The sequence below is a fragment of the Colobus angolensis genome, unplaced genomic scaffold, assembly GCF_000951035.1.
Source record: "Colobus angolensis palliatus isolate OR3802 unplaced genomic scaffold, Cang.pa_1.0 Scaffold289, whole genome shotgun sequence".
Classification (NCBI taxonomy): domain Eukaryota; kingdom Metazoa; phylum Chordata; class Mammalia; order Primates; family Cercopithecidae; genus Colobus; species Colobus angolensis.
Window position 1 is genome coordinate 2,545,592 of NW_012116143.1, and position 23,012 is coordinate 2,568,603.

The 23,012-nt window shown below is 34.3% G+C and overlaps 1 protein-coding gene across 9 annotated transcripts in view; it reads left to right on the forward strand.

The window, feature by feature from the left end:
* MECOM (MDS1 and EVI1 complex locus) overlaps positions 1–23,012 on the forward strand; it is a 604,775-nt gene that overhangs the window by 577,408 nt on the left and 4,355 nt on the right. For 6 of the 9 annotated variants that reach the window (XM_011949019.1, XM_011949020.1, XM_011949023.1 and 3 more), the window contains 7 exons: positions 3,010–3,036; positions 8,752–8,918; positions 10,031–10,108; positions 15,698–15,867; positions 17,835–17,979; positions 20,680–20,916; positions 21,736–21,919. In XM_011949019.1, coding sequence (XP_011804409.1) covers positions 3,010–3,036; positions 8,752–8,918; positions 10,031–10,108; positions 15,698–15,867; positions 17,835–17,979; positions 20,680–20,916; positions 21,736–21,919 — 1,008 coding nt within the window. The remainder of the gene's footprint in view (positions 1–3,009; positions 3,037–8,751; positions 8,919–10,030; positions 10,109–15,697; positions 15,868–17,834; positions 17,980–20,679; positions 20,917–21,735; positions 21,920–23,012) is intronic. The other 3 variants (XM_011949026.1, XM_011949025.1, XM_011949027.1) reach the window with 1 other exon arrangement.

Here is a 23,012-nt window from a genome sequence, read left to right on the forward strand (position 1 = left end):
TGCTATGGGTACATGATAGAATGGAGAAAAACCAAATCAGGGATTCAGTGTCTTTTAGTATCTTAGTCTACCTGGCTCTAAGTTTTCCTGTTTGTAAAATGAGAGCGTTGGGTGTAAGGTTTCTATCCACTTTGAAATTCAAAAATGTTTTGCTAACCATGGTAAATTTACCATTTCATAAGATGGGGAGTTTTGTCAACCATTTATTCTGTATGAATTTGCAGCTGTTAGCAATATAGTAGGTATATATTTTAAAATAAAATTATAAGAGAGCAGATATGTTGTATTTTAATATTCCCAAATTAATTAAGGATCACAGAAGATGAGGCATGTGTCCAGGGCTTCAAGCATAGCAGTTATTCCTCAGATCTTCACAAACACACCTGTGGGAGCGCAGTGGCAGTGTTTTCCTCCTACACCAGAATGTCACGTCTTGGTATAAGGGACTCCCTATTGCTGTATGTTGATATTAGAACAGGACCCAAGAGTGATGATCAAAATACTTAAAACCTGATGTGTCATGAATACCCACCAATCAGAATGGATTTCTGCCATTCTGGAGCAGGATACTGGAGGCTCTTGCTGCACCAGCTGCCAATGTTTTATTTGCTGGATAGTGGGACTATCTGAGGGGTGTTTGGGGACGAGGCCAGGGAAGCAAGGGAACATTTAGAGTGCTTAGGGCAAAGGCTATTTACCAACTGTTACAGAAATATTTCATTGTTTTTATAACCATCATGACTGTTTTCGTGTGTCGTGCTATGTATAGCTGGGATACAAGCTGGGATACAGGCAAGCCCTCTTCCTCTTTAATCAAGTCTTACCCTTCCCAGAGTAGCTGGAAGAGTTGACATTTGTGTACACAACATATTTAGCATTGTGCTTGGCATGTGGAAGGACCTAAATGAGGAAGAGCTTTTATTAGTGGGTGCAAAAACATTTTATTATAAAGGGATGTTATTAAAACACCCTCCTCTCATCCCCTGCCAAATTTCTTTGCCAGGGCCATGCCATGTACTAGGAGCACTTGAAAAGATGCTTATTGTATTCTTGGCATGACCTCACTGCAGAAGTAAAGGGGGCACAGATCAAGGAGCCAAAGCAGAATGACTTGCCTCTGTTCTCAGTGCTTGTTATGATTTCATGGCTAATGTGCTTGCATAAAACTGTTCATTGCTTTATTTTCCATTTAAGTATATTGGAGCAAATCACATGGATTCTCTCAGCTTCTGGATCTTCATTTCAAAATGGGAATAATATCTGCCCTATCTATTTCTTAGGGTTGTCATAATAATAAAGGGGTATCACATTCTCAATGTTTTAGGAAAAAGAAATAAGGATGCTTCATAGTGGTATTCTCTGGGCAAGTCTGATTTTACAATTTTTGTATATCTTTATATTGTTCTCAGCATATCCCTTCCCATTCCATAATTCCTAGTCAGTGATAAGTGAACACCTTGGTAAATAAAAATCTACTGAATTTTATTGAAAGATTATTAGGCTATATTACTGCCTTTTGGAATAATATGTATTTTAAAAATTCTGTCAAAAATACTTAGAAGATACATGAGTGCATACATCAAAATTAAAAGATAAATGCCGAGGGTCTCAAGTCTTCTCTTAGTTCAATTCTTGAAGAAGCATGTTTGCTCTATCAGACCAGGTGAGAACTATTTAGTCCTCTAGTTTTCTTTTACAAATCAGTTAGTTTACTCTAAGGGAGAAATAAGCATAGTAGAGGCTTTCTCTGCATATATGGTTGAAAAATATTTATGGTCACTATAATTTTGAAAAGGAGTTGAATGGCCACAAATAGGTCAGATGCAGGGAATGTTATTACTTTGTGACCTCTGAATGTCCATTTCATTTGTTCCTATTTTGGATCCTTTGCATTCACGATGATAGCCCATTTGAACGTCCATGGAAGTCATTTGTCAATTACACTATTGTAAAAGTGGCTATTATTCCTTGGTTTGATGTTTCTATACTTTTAATATTATTTTTGGTTATTTGCACGTTTTATTTGCAAATGTTTGGCTTTGAATACATCTGCAACAGACTCTTTTTTTACTTCCATTTCTGTCCTTTCTTCATTCTTTTGTATTTTCTTTCTTTTAAATTGGCTGATTATCCTGCTACTACATTCCAAGGAACTGAGGAGACAGTCTTTTCCTAAGTTATAATATGTGAAAAATCACTTAAATCTTCTGTTCTTCATGTTCTATTTTTGCTTTCAACAAGTGTTTCTTATGGTTACATTTCTTCTGCAATCAAGTTTTCATCCTTTAAAAACTACATATCTTTCTTAATAAAGACACCACAATGTATACAAGCAAAATATATATCTCCTTTAACCAAGCAAAATGATATTTTAAACTTTTGTGTCTCCTGGAAGAGCTTCTAACCCACTGAAGGTTTTCCCAGTGAATCTTGTCATAAATTGTCATTAATAGCTAGAACTTTTTTAGTTTTCCATTAACATTCTTAACTGTTCTGACTACTGATGGTCTGAGTCCTATACTAATAAAAATCAAGTAGTGAATTTCCAAGTACATTATCCTTTGATTATCCTTTTGTTATTCAGTGATTCACATTTGAGTAAATATATTTTCTTTGTTATTAACATTATAAAAATGCAAGAGATTGGATTTTTACAGGAAATGGCTTAATTTTTAGCTATTAGAATAAATTTACGGATATTGTTTTATAGCAAGTAGTAATTAATAAAAAGGAAGCATCTGATTTGCTGTAAGATTCTCTAGTAGGTAGCGTTTAGTTTTCTTGTAAAAATGAACCTTGATTCAAACATTTCATTTAGGTAAATAGAGGAAATTCAACAGTGTTATAAAAATATTTAATTTTTATTTCCAAAGCTTTTACTCAAGGTACAGTTACATGATAAGAAAAAACTACTAATTTAGTACAAATGTTAATTTCTCAAAGGATAGATTGCAATAAAGATACCAACACAGAAGTAATTTTTTGTTTTTGTTTCAATTTTGCTCCCAGTTCCAACTGCCTGATCAGAGAACTTGGGTAAGTTTCCTACTTATATTTTTGACTAAAATGATGTAGCATTAAAAAGAAAACAGCTTAACATTCTAAATTGCTGTACAGACGTAAAGAATTCTGAACCCCTTTCCATTACATGATATGGCTCCAGCAGATAGTTGACCTGCTTTCTCAAGCTGCATTCTTTCAGTTATAATTGGGCATTTAGTGAGCTAGAAATTGTTTACAGAATGATTTTATTCGATAAATCTGATCCATTCCACATAATTATACCTTGATATGGAACCCTTTCTGGACACCTGGGAACACCCTGTTAAACGAGGCTTCGAAATGGGTCACTAAGTGAAAACAACCATTATTTGGTGGAGCCTGTATCAGCATGTAAAGATGCTTTCGATAAAGCCTTCTAAAGGATAAAACCTGAACTTGTGTGTAGATACAGGCTGATATGGGAATTCACATCCATATATCCCAGGGCAGAAATTGGTTCTGGCTATTTGAAGATATAAAACTAAATGTTTACAAATCCATATGTAACTAGTGAATGGATCTTTTAGCATCTAGTCTCACTTCCTTGACTTTCAGTTACTATTTCCAGATATAGTCAGTTTCAGTTAATATATTAGGGGATAGCTTTATTTTTTATTGTGGAAGATACTCAGGATACAAAGAATACTGCTTATTTAGTTTTTACTCCCAAATAAAACTCGGTCAGTGGAAATAACATATAGTTAAAAATATTCTCTAAGTATATGTGTTTTTGTTTCTCTTTTTCACTGAAAATTATCCTGATTTCTGATGAATGGGCAAAATCTTGGGATATAGTTCAGCTGTCCTTTTAAAGTCACTGGATAATTATATATAAACTTAGTTGAAGCATTTTAGCACTAACCTGTTTCCTCTATTTGATGTTAGTTTTTCTTTACCAGAAATTTCTTCATTTTATCTCTTTTGTGGAATACGTAAAATTGTGATTTTTCTCGTTCTGATAGACTTTTAAGGTTTAAGTTTATTTCAAAAGTATACAAATATTTATGGAGAGAGAGGGAGAGAGATCAACCCGCTAACTTAGGCAAAGTTGTGCAATAGATGGGGTTGTTTTCTGATTATCCTGGCCTGCATTTCCAGTCTTCTTCCTTTGCATTTCCTGCTAGAGATCTGTCTTGAGTATTGTGCCTCATGGTCCTCATCTTTTCTAAGGTACAGTATGACTTTGACAATAGCTCTGTTGTTAGCTGGTTGAAGCTTAAGGTGTTGACCCCCTGCATACATGGCCAATGATTGTGCCAACTTACAAAGGCAATATAGATTTTAAGTTAAACTACCTTTTCTTACAATACAACAGCATAGTGATTGCTGTTGCAATGCTTTGAAACATTCCCATTCCATTGAGTCACAGGTTTTTTGGAGATGTGATTTACATTTGTATTATAAAACAGATAGTAGTAGGGAATATTAAAGATACATGTTTATAATTTTTAGTGGTAAAGAAATCTCTATGTGGATTGTTTGTAACACAAAGGATACATGCTTGAGGGGATGAATATTCCATTCTCCATGATGTGATTATTTCACATTGTATGCCTATATGAAAACATCTCATGTATCCCACAGATATATACACCTACAATGTACCACAAAAAATAAAGAAAAAACTAAGTGATTTCATAATCATGACTGCTGAATGTGATACATGGAGTGAGATAACCACAAAATAGGAATATTTACTTCTCCCCCATATGACCATGATTTTGAGATTTCTCAAGATTATCAAGTGAATAAACATAGAAAACTACCAAATCTACAAACTTTCCCATCATAAGTTATTTATGAAAAGTTAGTTATTTTATGATAAAGTCATGTGTAATCTAATTTGCGAAACATTGGGTCACATGATTAATGGTGTTGTTGGACATATCATTTCATGTAATCAGGTTGTCACTTTAATAGTTTTAATGAGAAACCTTTTTATGTCATCAATTATTGGCTGCCAGATAATAAATGTTAAGTGCTTAAGACCCAGTTGATAATATCTTGCCTGCTGAAATGTTTTTAAAAATACTAACTTTATTTGACTAGAGAGATAGCTACATTTTTTGGTAGAAGCTAGGGAATTGTGTCTAAATATTAGTTTGCGTCAGTATAAAGTTAATAGCCTCTTGGGGACTGGAACAGGGTGAAATGACTTCCTCTTCCAGACATCTGGCTGCAGATAACATCAACTATTATATATGTAAATAAAAATTACTGTTCCATAGGAAAAAAACTGTCACTTACTGATCTTAGATTAGCCTATGACATTAATGAATCACAGGGTAATATATTTTTAAAATATATGATCTAACTTTTACCCCTTTGATTTCCCCATTCTCAGCAAATTTCTTATTCGTCATAGTAGCTATTGCTCTTCTCATTTGATTTTTTCATAATTTAAAAACATATAGCTAGATTCTGTTCCATTTATTCCAATTTATCTTGATTTTTAAATTTTAAAATTAATCTCAAAACTTACTATTTCTCCTGCAAAAAGTGTGTTACTTTTGGAGGAACATCACGTGAGTCAGATCAGCCAGCAAGAGAAAGTTGGGGTTTTGATCTGTACACTCAATAGAGCTCATGTTAATCCAATACCCTAAATCATAGGTATTGACTAGGGCTGACGATGGTCACAGAACTGCCAAGTTGCCCCAACTAGCAGATGTCTGAGTCACTTCTGTTTATCTTAATGTGGAAACTCATTCTTTTCAACTGAGGTCAAGTGCTGTAAGAGCAAATATTAGGAAGATGAAAAGAAGGATTCAACGAAGGCTTTTATGTTGCTTCAGTGGTTGCTGGCTGGGCAGAAAATGTTTTGTGTACGTGTGTATGTGTGTTAACAGTTACCCTCAGCTCGCTTCCCATCTTCTTTCCCTCCCTTTCCCCACTTCAATTTAATCCTCTTTTCATTTGACACCAGAAGCCAAAGGTGGGGTCAGCTTGTAAGACACTTGCATAACCCTTATTATTTTTCCTATTACCTTTAAGAATGTCATTATTTAGCCATCAAGCCCATAATCTATTTTCTTGTTTCTTGATGGTTTTCCCAAATCGAAACAGTTTGAGGAAAAATAATCACAGTGATCTTTCTTCAAAAGGAGCTAGCTATTAGCAGCTACTAAAGCAAGACACATTTCTCAACAGCCAATTGCTCTCAAATAACTTGAAGGACTTGTAGTTTATGTGTGCTGAAGATGAAAGCCGAGAATAATAGTCACGAGTAAGCTATTTTCCATATAAAAGGAAACGTGTTTCTATGAGATGTTTTGTTGCAGGAATCTGAGTATGTCAGCAGGATGGACACTCAAATGATTTAAAACCACTAGATAATGAACTTTTACTTAAATATTAAATGTACCTAAGTAAAACATTTATAATCACTACCCATGCACTGACTGTTCTTCCGAATAAATGTGTGTGATCATGACCCTTACCCATGCTTGTTACTAGTGCTAATCAGTTTGAAGGCCAGACGTTATTTTTCACTCAGAAAACTTATTTCTTGCTTTCTTGCTGGGTGGAATCTAAAAATGATTTTCTACAAGGAACAATTAGAAGGAAGAAATGCAAATACAAGAGTATCATAAAAATTTCTGGATTGATTTTTTAATAAAGAAATCCAAAGTAACATGGACATGCTAATGCTCTGTCTAGAAGGGAATAATGACCGTGTTCTGCAGAGACAGAACTTCCTCCAACCTCTGTGAGCAGCAGCATCATTCCATATCTCTGCCCTGTGATCAGTATGTGTCAAAATCCTTCATCGTGACAAATGTGCTGTCCACTTGCATCTGTGGAGAATGTTTTAGCAGCTGAGTGATTATGAATCAAACCCCTGAGCTTATAGCCCTTACTGCCTCCCAATGCATTCACATTTGTCGTCTGACAAGTAAATGTATCTTGACTTTCCTCTGAGATTTTTTTGTACTGTGTTTGATGAAAGACATTTGGCAAATTGGCAGTAGTACCCTGTACGTTGCAATTTGTAGCTAGCATTAGGAGTCCAGGCATGAAATGAGAGGGCAGGCTCCAGGATAAAGGGGAAAAAAAAGAGAACTAACTAGAACATGAATAGTCACTTGAAGAATCAAACACACAATATTCCTTTCGTGAGAAGAGATCATATTCAGGCCATGCTGTCAGATTTTGCTCTGCTTTACGAAGTTGATGGTATTCTGTCCAGTTGGGTGTCCACAGAATATATGTCTTGTTAATTTTTCCTTCTGAGTAGGAAATGTTGCCTTTTATTTTTAACTTGAGCTCATAAATTAGGCCTTCATCTCTGTCCTGCTGTCTCATTAGCAAAAGGATAGTTTCTTGGGTTGACCAGTTGTTTGAACTTGCAGTCATCATCTCAATTCTTATGTATCTTCTGGTTGAGCATCACAGCTCTTTGATAATTTTATATAATGTATATAGAATGCAAACACCTTTTAAAATAGCTTCTTGAGCCTTTCTAATGGCACACTGCCCTGAGAATCAAATAAATAATGGGTGAGTTGATTTAACAGGATGGCCTGAAAGCTTGTTTTTCTACTTAAAAATTCAGTAATAAGCAGCTTCCAAATAAAATGTGAGCCCTGAGGAAAACCAACATGTTGAGAGGGTCAAAGGAAAGGGGAGAGTCCCTCTGGCTGTGGAGCTTAAGAATCAAGCTAAGGCTGGGCACAGTAGCTTATGCCTATAATCCCAGCACTTTGGGAGACTGAAGCAGGTGAAAGGCTTGCTTGAGACCAGGAGTTCAAGACCAGCCTGTGCAACATAGTGAGACTACATCTCTACAAAAAATTTTTTTAAAAACAGTGATCAAGCCAACTTTAAAAGTAAATGCCATCCTCTGCTTGTGACTCTCAAATAAGTGTGCAGGTGAACAAAAACTTGAAGATTATGAACAACAAATATTAGATTATTGGGGGGAAGAATTAGGCAGGGATAGTTTTCTTTCAAGAATGTTTCTCTAAAAGCATAGTTACATGAACTGCTCTCCCTGTCTTACAAGGTACATGCCAAGTTATGTTATATGAAATTATACTAACATATGACGAACTGTCATTTCAACTCAGTCTTTGTCTTTGATGAAATTAATATTTAATCAAAATTATTTGTATATGATCCCACTTAAAAATATGGCATATCCAGATGGTAATTTAATGTAGTCTTAGGCAATACCCTCCTATACATTTAATTTTTTTCTTTCTGAGTTACACATATTTGGCTTAAGCTGTAATTTTGTAACACTTCATGTTCTTCCATGCTTTCAGTTCTTTTCTTGGGACTGGATGGTTCTTATGGTTTTCATTGCCTAGGCAAGGCATATAGCAACTTTCCCTATAATTTCCATTACGTTAATATCCATCCCATGATACTAATGCTGTCACTTAATCAAATAAAAAACTTGACTTGGCTTTATTAGCTCTCTTATGTATTTCAATGTTCAATTATTTATCAGATTATGATAAAATGGCCTAACCAAGGTCTTATGGAAAAAGTTCACTCAGCATTTTATAAGCTTGGTTCTACTTATGGTATTTCCCAAATAAATCAATTCTGTTGTTGTTTATTTAATATTGGGATACTACAGTCTCTTTCTACAACCCATCGCAGATTTCATGCTTCCCTTTTAATGATGTCCTTGGTTTGCCAGAGATTATCATAGAAGACAAGATGCCAAACGCTTCATGGTCTTGTGCTTTTACCTTTCAGATGTCAGCTATTGAAAACATGGCAGAAAAGCTAGAGAGCTTCAGTGCCCTGAAACCTGAGGCAAGTGAGCTCCTACAGTCAGTACCCTCTATGTTCAACTTCAGGGCGCCTCCCAGTGCCCTGCCAGAGAACCTTCTGCGGAAGGGAAAGGAACGCTATACCTGCAGGTAACTGCACAGTTAATCATGGCTGACTTTCCAGAAATCTCCCCTCTGATTTCAAAAGGCCTTGCTGTTTGTTTTGGAAATTATTCCTGATTAGATGATTAATAGCCACCATGATAGATCTCAAGCACTTCAAAGTGTTCTTCATTTAGTGAAATATAAAAATAGTGTTTTTAAAAAATTATTAAATGTGAATTTTAACACAGGCCATTTGGTTGTGATAAATGAGGTTGGAAACAGTCCAAATACTATCTACTTGTCTCACTTTGATATTTATGAATTTTCTTTCACAATTAATTATTTTCATCTAAAGGTATACTACTACTGTCCTCAAGCATATATTCATTAATTGTCATGGCATTAAAGAATAAGGCCATTAATTAAAGACAAATAAGGTCCACAAGTGGATGAAACTAGGTAGTAAATTTTTTGTTACTCATCAGTAGTAAAGCTTATTTTATGTTTCTGGTTTTGTGTGTGATTTTTTTTGCTACATAAATTATGCTTATAATTTCTGAATCATCTTTAGAAATGTGTAGGTATCTGACTCAGGCATGCAACTTTATCTGCTCTTTGAAAAATATGTCACTTTCTTTCCAGAAAAAAAGGCTTTTATGAGTACATACCTTGATGGATGAAGTCTCAGGATTTTGTCTGATCTGATACCACTCTATGTATAGGGAGTTATCACTGTGACTGACGTGTAAAATGAAACATTTGAAATGACGTTGAAACATTTGAAATCTGTTTACATCAACCCAGAATCAGAAACTCTAACCATATTTTTATCCCCTTGTCTGGTTCAATTTTGTGAATGTAAAAATATCGAGTTAATAAGAGAGATGTATAGGAGTAATCAAAACTAAAGTCTATTTTCATAAATTGCTTGCTTATATGCGAATAAATTCAACCAGACCTTAGAATTAAGTCTTTATTTGTAGACTTATTTATATTAATATCTGTGAAATGGCTTTGTTACAAATTTTAAATACCAAAGAAATGTGAGTTCCATGCAAGATTAATTGAACCAGGAATAAGCATCTGGCTGCTGTGTGGCTTGAGTGAAATATAGTCGACTGTGCTGACTTTCTTTTATAAACATCTTTTCATAACAGATACTGTGGCAAGATTTTTCCAAGGTCTGCAAACCTAACACGGCACTTGAGAACCCATACAGGAGAGCAACCTTACAGGTTTGACAATGATATTTGCTAAATATCTTGACAAATATTGTAGTAATTAAAGTGAGTTCATGGACACGATTTCATAGGAGGCTTTTTTATACATGTCTGAATATATGTCTATTCAATTTTGAGTCAAGAAAGAATTGACTAATGGCTAGGATCGAAATTAGAAGAGTTCCGGTTTCTTTAATCAAGGCTTCCTACCTCTCAGTTTAAAAGTTCCAGCACAGTGTCTAAGACAGAATAAGTACTTAAGAAATGCTAGCCATTTTAAATATTATTTTTTATTATCATTGTGTTCTCTTTTCTCAATAATTAGGATGATCTTAATTGACAAAAATCATAACATTGCAGCCTTCCTTTTCCAAGCCTCAGATCTCTGCTAGGAATTAACAACCCATATGTACTTTTTTCCCCCAGCGCAGCTAAGTCATTTTCCATGGGTTACAATAGGAGGTTTAAAGAATAAATTTTAGGCTGGACACAGTGGCTCACGCCTGTAATCCCAACACTTTGGGAGGCAGAGACAGGTGGATCCCTTGAGGTCAGGAGTTTGAGATCAGCCTGGCCAACATGGTGAAACCCTGTCTCTACTAAAAATACAAAAATTAGTTGGGTGTGGTGGCTCACACCTGTAGTCCCAGCTACTTGGGAGACTGAGGCAGGAGAATCCACTGCACCTGGGAGGTGGAGGTTGCAGTAGGCCAAGATTGCACCACTACATTCCAACCTGGGTGACAGAGTAAGACTCTGTCAAAAAGAAAAAGAAAAAAAGAATAAAGGAACAGATCTTAAACCTGGGGAAGTCGGGGAAGAAGAAAATGTGAAACTAGAGGTAGGACAGATAAAATATATTATAGAAAAAGGGGTAATTTTATCAATAATTTCGTAAATTACCTCTTCGTTTATTCTATTACATGCCAAGATTAGTTATATGACACATTGAACACATCTAATTTTAATATTGTTTATGAAAGATTGAAAATAGACTTTTTCCAATTTTAAAATATAAACTACATTGTTTAATGTTCAATGCCTTGCACACAGTATTAGGTACTCATAAATATTTCTTCAAAGAATGAATATTATATAACTTAAGTAATATCATAATGTCATTCTCCTTTGAAATTCTTATACATTGCTTGTATGCAAAATTATTTTTTCCTGAGTGCTAAGTTTTTCTATTAAAACAAAAAAGTAAGTTATTTATCACATTTCAAATTTTTTTTAATGATAAAATAAGAAAATGAGTCATTTGAGGATAATTAAAATCTTAGGAGAAAGCTAGAGGGAGCTAAACTTAAAACATCAGTGTTTTCTCAATTTCCTTGCTTTCCTACCTGTTTTATAAATCACTAATTATAAGTGATATATTTCCAATTTATGCATGATAGAATACACTTGATATAACAGGTCTCAGAGAGATGTAATACTGGGAAGTTTTAGATGATTTCCCCTTTTCAGAAAATTCTATTACCAGAAATTCTGCTTAAGTGGAAGGAAAGATTTCCACACTCATGTTTTGTTATGGCAAGAGTACTGGAAACTGTGTTATCAGGTTCATTTTACTCTTTCTTTGTACATAAATTCAATGGTTTTATTCCACCCAATAATGGCGCTATTATCGTACATATATTTTTTTTAAACCACAAACCAGAATTTTGGTATAGCTGGAGATTTTACACAATTATTTGTCCAGCCCCTCTGGTTTTATTTTTTTATTTATTTATTTTTTCCTTGTGGAAGAATTCCAATGAACAGTGTAGAAAAAATGAGGAGAACAAAATCACAATTAGGACATCACAATAATAATTGCTACAGGCAAGATCAATTGAATGTTAAAATGAGTGTATGTAGTGAACTAGAGTTTATAGTTTAGTTAATGTATCAATGTTGGTTTAATAGTAGTGACAAATGTACGTGAAATATATTAACAATAGGGGAAAATGGGTACTATGTACTGTCTTTGCAACCTTTTAATAAATCTAGAACTCTTCTAAAATGAAAAGTTTATTTAGGCCAAATGTGGTGCCTCATGCCTACAATCCCAGCACTCAGAGAGGCTGGGGCAGGAGGACCACCCAAACCTAGGAGGTGAAGACCAGCCTGGGCAACCCAGAGAGACACCATCTTCAAAAAAAGAAAACTTCATTTAAAAAATAAAAAATTAGTGAGTGAAAGTTCAAGGAGAAACAGGATATTTGCATAGCCCCAAAATATCTTCTGCAAAATATTTGTTAATTAGAAAGAGAAAAAGTAGTAACCTTATAGTGGAGAAACCTGGCAGATATTACCTTATCCAAATGATCAGGGTTAACAACGCCAGAAGTTAGACATGTCAGCATCATGTAACCCTTGATAGGACACACTGAGAGGGCATATTGTCTCTGTGCTATTTTCCCCCAAAATTTATAACCTCACTCTAATAATGAGAAAATATCAGACCAACCCAAATGGAGGAAAATTCTACCAAATTCCCTATCGGTATTATTCAGAAGTATCAGGGTAATTAAAGGCAAGGAAAGACTGAGGAACTGTCAGAGACTGTAGAAAACTAAGGAGACATGACAGCTAAATGCAATGTGGGATCTTAGATCAGATCCTGGAATGGAAAAAGAGCATTGGAGAAAATTGGTGATATTAAAATAAAGTCTGTATTTTAGTTAATAGTATTACATCAATGTTAATTTCCTAGTTTTAATGAATGTTAGGTAAGATGTTAATATTGGAGGAACTGAGGTAAAGGGTATATGGGAACCCTTTGTACTATCTTTGCAACTCTTCTGTAAGTCTAAAATTACTTCAAAAAGAAAAAAATTAAATAAAAAAATTAAAAAGATATGTAAATTATATACAGATTATGTCTGCTTCCTGTGGCTGACCTGTGCCTTCTGGAAAGTTCTATTATGTTTTAATACTTTATGTAGTAAAAGTTAAACATGGTCCCCTATATAGAAAATTCTCTCTTCAGATAGATAAATACCAGTAGACCACAAGCTCCTTGACAGTGGAATCCCCCCCTGCCTTTTTTTTTTTAATAGACAATAGGTCTCACTCTGTAGCTCAGGCTGGTTCTGAACTCCTGGCTTCAAGCAATTCTCCCACGTCCACCTCCTGATTATTAGCAGGAGGAGGGATTATAGGCAGGTGCCACCATGTCCCAGATAATTCATATCTTATTCATCTCTGTGTCCTTGATGCATTAGCCCCTCTGTTTTACAAATGAAAAAATTCAGATTTACATATGCTAATTGCCTTCTGCAAAGTCTGATACTAATAGAGTCAGGATGAAAACCCAGGCCCAGAGCTCTCACTTCAGCGTTTTTATTTTGCATCATGATATCAAAGGCTCGTCTGACCTCCATGTCTGCATCCGATAACTAAGAAGGCTTAATAGTATACTGCCCATGACTGTGTTATGTGTTCATTTTAAGAATTCCTAAAACTTAAGCTCTTATTGGAGTTGTGTAGAAGGAATTGATTTTTTATTTAGCGCATTCTTCTTCTGGCCAAGACTTTAGCAGAGGAGAGATAGAAAGTAACAACTGATCATTGATTAGAACATGCTTCTTTAGATTTGAGAAGATGATGCTTACTAGATTTGGAAAAGACCCTTTGTGTGCAAGCAGAAAGTTAGGAGCATGGCAGAAACATAATCTCTCTTCCTCATGATTTGTGTAGAAAGTGTTTTGGGTGAAAAAATTTCTTACAGTGTTTCGTGGGAGTATGTTTACTCTAACAGGGTTTTCTAGGTTATTTTGCTAAGCACAGAATAAATTGTGCTAAATATAGCATGGTTCTCATTGCAGTGGACCTTGGAGGTAAACAGAGTTATTGCAGAGAAGGTCATAACTTTATATGCATTTTTTTTTAAAAAAAAACAGGGGTTAAAATATTACAACTACCATAATGTGGGGTTTCACACATTTTTTATTAATATTGTAAGTGAGGAAAGTTGAAGAACCTTATGATGCCAGAACAGTTTTTTAAGGGGGAAAAATTAAATCAGTACTTGTGTTGGTTTATTAATACTATGCCAAAGTAACTAGTTCAACAGATTATTTTTCCTACTGAACTGACTAGACTTCTGGCATCACATAAGGACAGCCACAGAAGCCCAAGAACTCTAGTGGAATGGGCTGATTTCTGCTTTAGAGCTCTTGAAGCACTGACTCTGCATTCAGAAGTGGGAGGAGAAGGGCCCTTCACACATGGAAGGATGAGTGAAGAATTTTCTGTCCTCTAAGATTGAAGTTTTCATTTAAAAGTCATTTGGAGGCTGGACGCAGTGACCCACGATTATAATCCTGACACTTTGGAAGGCTGAGGTGTGTGGATCACTTGAGGTCAGGAGTTGGAGACTAGCCTGGCCAACATGGTGAAACTCTGTCTCTACAAAAATGCAAAAGTTAGCTGAGCATGGTGACACATGCCTGTAATCCCAGCTACTCAGGAGGCTGAGGCAGGGGAATCGCTTGAACCCAGGAGGTGGAGGTTGCAGTGAGCCGAGATTGTGCCATTGCACTCCAGTCTGGGTGATGAAGTGAGGCTTCATCTAAAAAACAGCAACAACAAAAAAGTCATTTGGAGAAAGTTAACTTTTTTTTTCAAGTAATATGTCCCCCAAAATCACAGAAACAAATGATGGCAAATAATGGAACCTTTACCTTAAAATGACAGAGGACAATAACCTCAATTACTAAAACCTTTTTCTTCGTCACTGATGAGAACCAGGGGAAGGGGGCCTTGCATTTTTATGTCTTCATTTTATGACTAAAGGAAAACGTTAAAAATAATTTATGGTATTTTTATCACATAGACGACAGAAACAATTAACCAACCAATAATAAGTACTTTCATGAAAAACTGACCTAGTTCAGACTGCTAGAGACTCTTTCAGAAAAAGAGAAATGAAAAATAGGGAGTAATAGGAAGGGAGATAAATGGAAGACCTTTGCTTTTTTTTAACAAAGTGAATTTAGTGACGTTATTTTTTTATAACAGTTTAAAGATTAATAGAGAAAAGGCTTTATGGTAGATGATTCTTGGGTATCAGACTGAGTTACTTACATTGTCTTAGTTTTAAAAGTCTAGAATGTTCATTGCTACTTTGAAACTGATAATGGAATTTTCTTTAGGATTAGCATCTGAGAAAGTGAATTTCCTGAGAAATTGGTTAATCAGACTGCAATTTTGAATTAAAAAGTGATGTATTACTGTATTTGAAAACTATATGAATGTTTTATGTTTGTTTACCAAAAAATTAATTGTATTGTCCTAAGCAGAAGACAAAACAATGCTACCGTTCCTCAGTGTGCTTTATTTTATGAGGTTTACTTAAAATATTGGTACTGATTAATGAATTTGGGAGCAATCAAATCACTAATATTTTATGGTTTTTGATAAAGTCATGAAAGTCTTTAAAGCGACCACAGTCTATTGGAATTAAAATCTTAACTGTGTGAATAGTATTCTCCCCATGCCTTTCCTTTAAAATGTTGTTTTATGAGTGGAGATGATTTTTGAAAGCTGGCTAACTAGTCTTGAGAAATACCTTTTACTGTGCTTGTCAATATTTTCTCTTTGTTTATTTTTCAGATGCAAATACTGTGACAGATCATTTAGCATATCTTCTAACTTGCAAAGGCATGTTCGCAACATCCACAATAAAGAGAAGCCATTTAAGTGTCACTTATGTGATAGGTGTTTTGGTCAACAAACCAATTTAGACAGACACCTAAAGAAACATGAGAATGGGAACATGTCTGGTACGTAATACATTGTGTTATAAGTCAAATATGACTTCTTTTTCATATTTTAAATAATAATAAGATAATGTGATCTTTCTTCTTTTATTCCACTTAGACACCAAATCAGGTCTTATTGTAAAAATTTACAGCAAGTTTCTATTGAGATTTTAGAATAATGTGAGCAATGTGACCGTTGATTAATTGATGATTCAGTGGCCTTATTTGTATTATGTTTTTTATCTTCCTGAATTCATGTTAATGGGTAATTTTAAGCAAAGAGGACAATGACCTAAACTCACAGGAGACTTATGAGACAAGATTTCCTTAATAGCAGGGGACTGTCTTTTCACCTATTGGCACAGCATGTGGCCCCTAGGCATGGCAGAGTTTCTAGAGTGGCAGACCCAGAATGTCACCCTCTGAATATTAATCTAGAAAGCATAGCTGCTTTTGTAAAAGGCCTGCAGATCAGAGAACCTCTCTGGGTAGATTTTGTTATGACTCGGAATATGAGACTATTGACATGATCAGAGCAACCCATAGCAAATGATAGTGGTGCTTTGTTTTTGTCACAAATTCTTATATAAAATTAAGATAAAAGTAACCGGCATAAAACTAGACTTTTCTTAACTAGAACCTTGCCAGCACATATTTAGCAGAAGGGATTGTAGGTTTTCCAGTCTTTGGCTTCTAATAGTTAGATAATAAGTCATTAAGTAACATTTGCCAACTGGCATACGTGTGCAGAGCCAACCTGTGCAGTCACAATTTGTCTCCAGAGAATAAAGGTTATGCTTTGGGAGTAGGGGAGGAGAGATACAGAGTTCAGGCAAAGAGATTTAAGAACAGAAAAAAGTTGGATTAATACAGACTAGCAATCTTTATTGATGGAATTTTTAAATTATTAATCTTTCTTCCACTGTAAAGGCACATTGTTTATGATCTTGTCTGATTACTACCTAAAAGTATATACTGTTCATCTCCCTCAAAGTCAGCAATTTAATGATCATAGTTTTAAAGTATTAGATTTTAGGTACAGAAGTATAATCCAATATGCAGAACTGACCACACTGTCTAACTGTGTGTACCCTTAGAGCAGACAACTATAATTTTCTTATCAAAGTTATTTTAGGAAAAATAGTTAAACGTGTAATATGTCAACGTTAATACTTGTTGACCTAGATTATAACCTCTTTTAGATGAGGGGATGTTTTAACCTCTTGTTTTTGTCATATAGACTATTGTGATGAACTATTATATTATAGATACTTTGTAGGCAACATAAACAACAGGAAGCTAATGTTGGTGTAAAGCTCAACCACATACAAAGTGTTTATAGTTGATTAAGTTTATGTAAGCCTTACATCAATCCTGTGATACAGGTATTGTGAGTCTCGCGTTTCATGGCCAAGGAAGCTGAAGATCATCTTGTAATCAGCAGATCTGATATTGTCCTTTTAATACTACACCAGCCCCTGGACTGGAGTGTTCTGAGTCAACCCACAGCTTTGCCCAGCAAACCGGGATGCAGAATTTTCAGTGTGCCTTTAAACTGTATTTTGTTATATGCTTTAGCACAGCAGCCAAAAAAAAAAAAAGCATGTTGACTGCAACCAGGACTTCATATACAGTGTCATATGGCAGAATCTATTTAAGACTTGTTCATAATTTGTCTCACCCTAAATTCTCATTATATGAACACAAATGTTCTCATGTCACAATAGACGTAAGGAAAAGCTAGTGAGAGAAGCAACTTCTTTGCGAGACTGTACTTCATGATTTCAGTGGTTCAATATGTTCCCAAAGGACTGTCATGGCCATGTGTATTATGGTAAACTGGGGAGACTTTGACCTCCTAAAGTTATTAATATTCATAGGGCATGTTTGAAGAAATAACACTGATCAAATTCATAAGGAGTGAGTTTCCAAATAAGTAGCTAGATAAACAATAATCTTTGTCATAAAAGGCTTTCTGCTCCACGCAGGTACAGCAACATCGTCGCCTCATTCTGAACTGGAAAGTACAGGTGCGATTCTGGATGACAAAGAAGATGCTTACTTCACAGAAATTCGAAATTTCATTGGGAACAGCAACCACAGCAGTCAGTCTCCCAGGAATGTGGAGGAGAGGTAAAGCTGTTTTTTACTCTTTAAACTCTGTGACGACTGAAATGAATATGTTTTAAAATATACTTTCTATGCTCACTTTTGTGGCACTACTATTAATTCAGTCACCAAAGATTGGTATATATTTAGTGCATATTAAATACCACATGTGCTTCCAAGCATTTTATATGTATTAATTAATTTAATTTCATGATAACCCTGTGAGATAGCCACTGTAATTTTAGCAGTGAAGGAATGGAGACATTGAAGCTTAAACCATTGTGTCAGAGGTCACATAAGTAATCAATGGGATTCAACCTTAGCTGTCTGGTTCCAGAGCCCATAATTTTACCAGGATTTACCTAATTGATAGCTGAATAGAATCCGTTATCAAAATTTCAGAAGTAGAAGAAAAGGCCATCACAGGGATTCAGTTGAATCACTGATCAATACTGGTTACTATTATGAGTTATACATTATATATATATTACAGATAATATATGATTCTATATATATATGTATTATACCTATATATGTATTTGTATATTCTGTATATATGTAATATACATATTATAGTATATATGTATGTATGCATTTATATATGAAATACCCATGGAGTTTCCTCCAAATATATTTTACATAGGAACTTTTTTAGTCTTCTTAAGATTCTATTGCTACTTTATGTCCTCTTAAGTGACTACTCATTTAATTCTGGCCTGTTTATTTCAGTGGGTATGACCATCCTTGTTTTTACCGACCTGATGCACTGGCTCCCTTTTGTCATCATCAACATTAAGCATGAATAGCTTAATTCATTTAAAAAAGCTTTTAATGCTGTTAATGATAATACTTAACAGTTACCCAGCACTTCACATTGCATATGAAGTTAATGAAACACTATTTCACCAAAACTACTGGATTTAATTTTTCTTACCTATAAGCTATAATTAAATACCTGTTGTTGAGAAGTAGTAGACTTTTCTGGACATAACTATATAGTGACCTATTAAATTAGGATGCTGCATTGTAAATTTTTAAAAAACATGACATTAGTTGAAAGTTCCATTATTTTTCGTCATGCAAGTATTATTGGGTTAGTGTCCTCTATTTTTGATGTTATTAAAAGTCAAACAATTATTTTATGTAATTTCTTCAAGGCAAGCATCAAATAAACATTTTTTACTAAAATAACAAAGAAAAGACCACTTCTGTTCTTCAACTTGTGTAAAAGTGTGTCTAAGAAAAACAAGAAAAAAGACCCTTCCAGTCTCTCAGAAATCTGATAATCACACCAGTGTGCAGTTGGATGTATCTTTCCCTTTGCTGGCCCATTTGTGTGTGTGTTTCTGTCTGTCTGTCTGTCTGTGAAAGGGAGAGGGGAAGTAGATGATCAGAAGGATAAAGTAGCAAGAACAAGCAAGAAACAGTAACAATCTTACACTTTGATAATGATATTTACTTCATGCATGTAAGAACCGTTGAACAAAACACACCATTTGGGTTCTGAGATGCTTATTCAAATTTTCTAGCCTTTAATTGGCGATTTATGAACCTGCATAGCTGCAACATCTGGCTTCAACATGTCTAAACAGCACAGAAGTAAGAAGGTTGAGTCATCTAAGTTTTTCCCCTGAACTCCTGTCAGGCTACTTTTGATGAATAATTTATTCCCTGCAAATTGCCACATTTGAAAACTTAATTAATAAATAGATTTTCTTAATTATGTTGGCTTTTGTTACTTTTGATTTTCACCCATGTACTCTTTTGTTCCTTTATTTTTTCTTTCATTTTTTTTTAAATAAAAATTTTAATCCACTCATGCAAGCAAGTTGGCAGTGTATTTGGAAACTAATTTATGTCTGTGTATAAATTTTCACCATTCTTTGATAAAAGAGGTTAAGAGATTGTTTATATTAAAAGCTTAATAATGATATGACTTTTTCTGGTCAAATGGATTCTTACTATCTACTTTTGTCACATCCAAGATTGTTTTATTTATTTTTTAATGCTGGGAGATCTGAATATTAAATTATACTCATTTTTGTTATGTGGGAAAGTGATGGGGGTGCATTGTTGATACCTCAGCTTTTTCCACCCTGGTGTTTTCCTGAGAAACAAGGAACTATTTCACATTCAGACTGTACAAAATAATTTGAAAATAGTACAAATAAATGAGCTCTCAATTACTTCCAAATTTGGATAGAGTGGCTAAGTGGAATATAACACAAATGTCATCTAGTTGTTTCTTGGCAGCTACTTTAACATTGTCTTTGGACTTTTAGATTCACTTTAGGCATATGTATTGAAGCTACTGCCCATGAGTGATATGAGTTTTCCAGGAATCTATTATTTTAAATGGCGGGTACTTATATGGTAATTAGGTAAATTGTGCTGAGAATGTATCTGTGTGCCTTTTTATATGATATATATAGAAATATCAATTATCAAGCAAAGTCTGATAAGAAATAGGAGACCAAGATTGTTTCTTAGGTTCTGCCAGAGGCTTCATTTATAATCTGAACAATCATACAATTATTTTTTTCTTTATCTTCCCATTTGTGAGGTCACATTATTTTTTCATGGTTGACATAGAACGTAAACAATAAAAACTTTCCTGTGTAAGTGTTGAAAATCTAAACTGTTGTTGGGAAGACATAATAAAGAAACAAATTACGATTTTAAAAGTGAAACCAACAATTGGACTTTTTTTAATGCTTTTGAAAGAATGAATGGCAGTCATTTTAAAGATGAAAAGGCTTTGGTGACCAGTCAAAATTCAGACTTACTGGATGATGAAGAAGTTGAAGATGAGGTGTTGTTGGATGAGGAGGATGAAGACAATGATATTACTGGAAAAACAGGAAAGGAACCAGTGACAAGTAATTTACATGAAGGAAACCCTGAGGATGACTATGAAGAAACCAGTGCTCTGGAGATGAGTTGCAAGACATCCCCAGTGAGGTGAGTACCTTGGGTGACTTTAGAAACTAAGTTATAGTAGATCCACATACGGTTGCAATTCCTCCTGTGATAAGCAATTTGTGAGGTATAAATAACAAAAATTAAATTTGAATTAGTAAGGGATACTCAGTGGATTGGATTTAAATAGATGAAAATAAGGTAGCCATCAACATAATCCACAAGCGTATAAATACATCAGGTTTTGTGCAACTCTGATTAACCTGAGGTGGGAAAGATAAAATGAAAGCTACATAAGTACACAATCATTTATTGTTAGATTCTACCTATAAAACTCAAAGAAAAATAGAGATTTTGACATATTTAATGTATGCAATAATCTGGTATGATCATCAGTTAAGTATAATTGAGATAAATTTCACTTCATTAGATATATATGTGATCTATATAGATGATAACTTTTTAAATGAAAAGAAATAACCAAACAGTTAAATTGATGGCACTATTATATTTTCATGATGGATATTGACTAAATATTGTCATAACTTAGCTTTACTTTACATGGAAATTATGAATATATGAATTCTGTCTGTGCACATTACTGACAAATGTGTCACTGACTTTAACTCTTTATCTCAAATATATGCTTGGTTTTAGTTACTAAAAATCTTAACAGAAATATATTTTTAAGGCATGATGTTTGTAAATACTTATAAAAACCCAATAATTGATGCATGCTACTTAACCCTGCAGATACATCATATGAAGTTTGTCAGTTGTACAGATAGATTCAAATGAAAGTGATTTGATTAGATAACAAACTGAAAAAAAATTTCTATGTTTTTCATTGGTTCATTTTAGGTATAAAGAGGAAGAATATAAAAGTGGACTTTCTGCTCTAGATCATATAAGGCACTTCACAGATAGCCTCAAAATGAGGAAAATGGAAGATAATCAATATTCTGAAGCTGAGCTGTCTTCTTTTAGTACTTCCCATGTGCCAGAGGAACTGAAGCAGCCATTACACAGAAAGTCTAAATCGCAGGTACGGATTTTCCCATAGTAGAGCATCATGGTTACATTATGCATGAAACGTACATTTCCTTTGATTGCCAATAAGCAAATATTCTATCATTGAAATATTTTAGAATCCAAACAGGGTCAGATACTTTTCTAAAAATGTTCATATCTTTACTGTGTTTATGACCAAATCCAAAATAGTTAAGCAAGAAAGCAATTAATTTAGCTGCATTCTGCACAGAAATTATATGACAAACCCCATCCTACACTCATCTTTCCTTGACTTTGTAATTCTCTTACTTCTGTACAGTTAGTTCATCATGTTTGTTTGCAAATGTTTATGTGTTACCTCAGAGTCATTTTCCATGTCTATACTTTTGTCAATGTAATTATATATTAAGACTTTTCTGAAAAGTGAATTCTATTTTTTGTCCCCTTCTGTCTAGTAAATTGTTAGGTGTAGTTAATTAGTAAGTCATCTCATGTTGTAATTTAATAGTAAAATGAGGATCAGAAATGAAGTGAGTTGCCAAAGGTCTACACCAATTTGTTGGCAGATTTGGAAATAAAACTGGTCAATTTTAAATTCAACGAATGAATGAGTGAATGAATGGTACTCAAATTTATTAGGCTGTACAGCATTGTATCAGCACTATGATAACTAAAAATAAATCCATTAAAGGTCCATAAATAGCAATTAAAAGAGTCTCAGTGTTTTTGTTACAAAATAAAGGAAGTCAGTACTTTTTGTTGGACATCCACAGTCAACCAGGTTGTTCATTCAGGTCAATTAAACTTAAAGAAACTTCCTATTGCCATATTTATTGGGCACTGTGGTCTAATTGCCTGATCCATTAGTTCATTTTGTAGGTGGCCTGAACTGCAATGTGACCATCTTAGTTTGTTCATTTGGAAATGATTTTCTATTTGGGTAAGATGTCTGGGTTGGTCTTAACAGCAAATGTAGTAATATCCTAAGGAAGGTGGGAAAAACATTGTGTCAGTGGGATAATACAAATCATTAAATAATGCTCAATTTAGTAAAAAGTTCTGAGATATTATGTATGGTAATAGGCAAAATAAATGTTCTTTCTCAATTGAAGTCAAAGCAGCCAGCA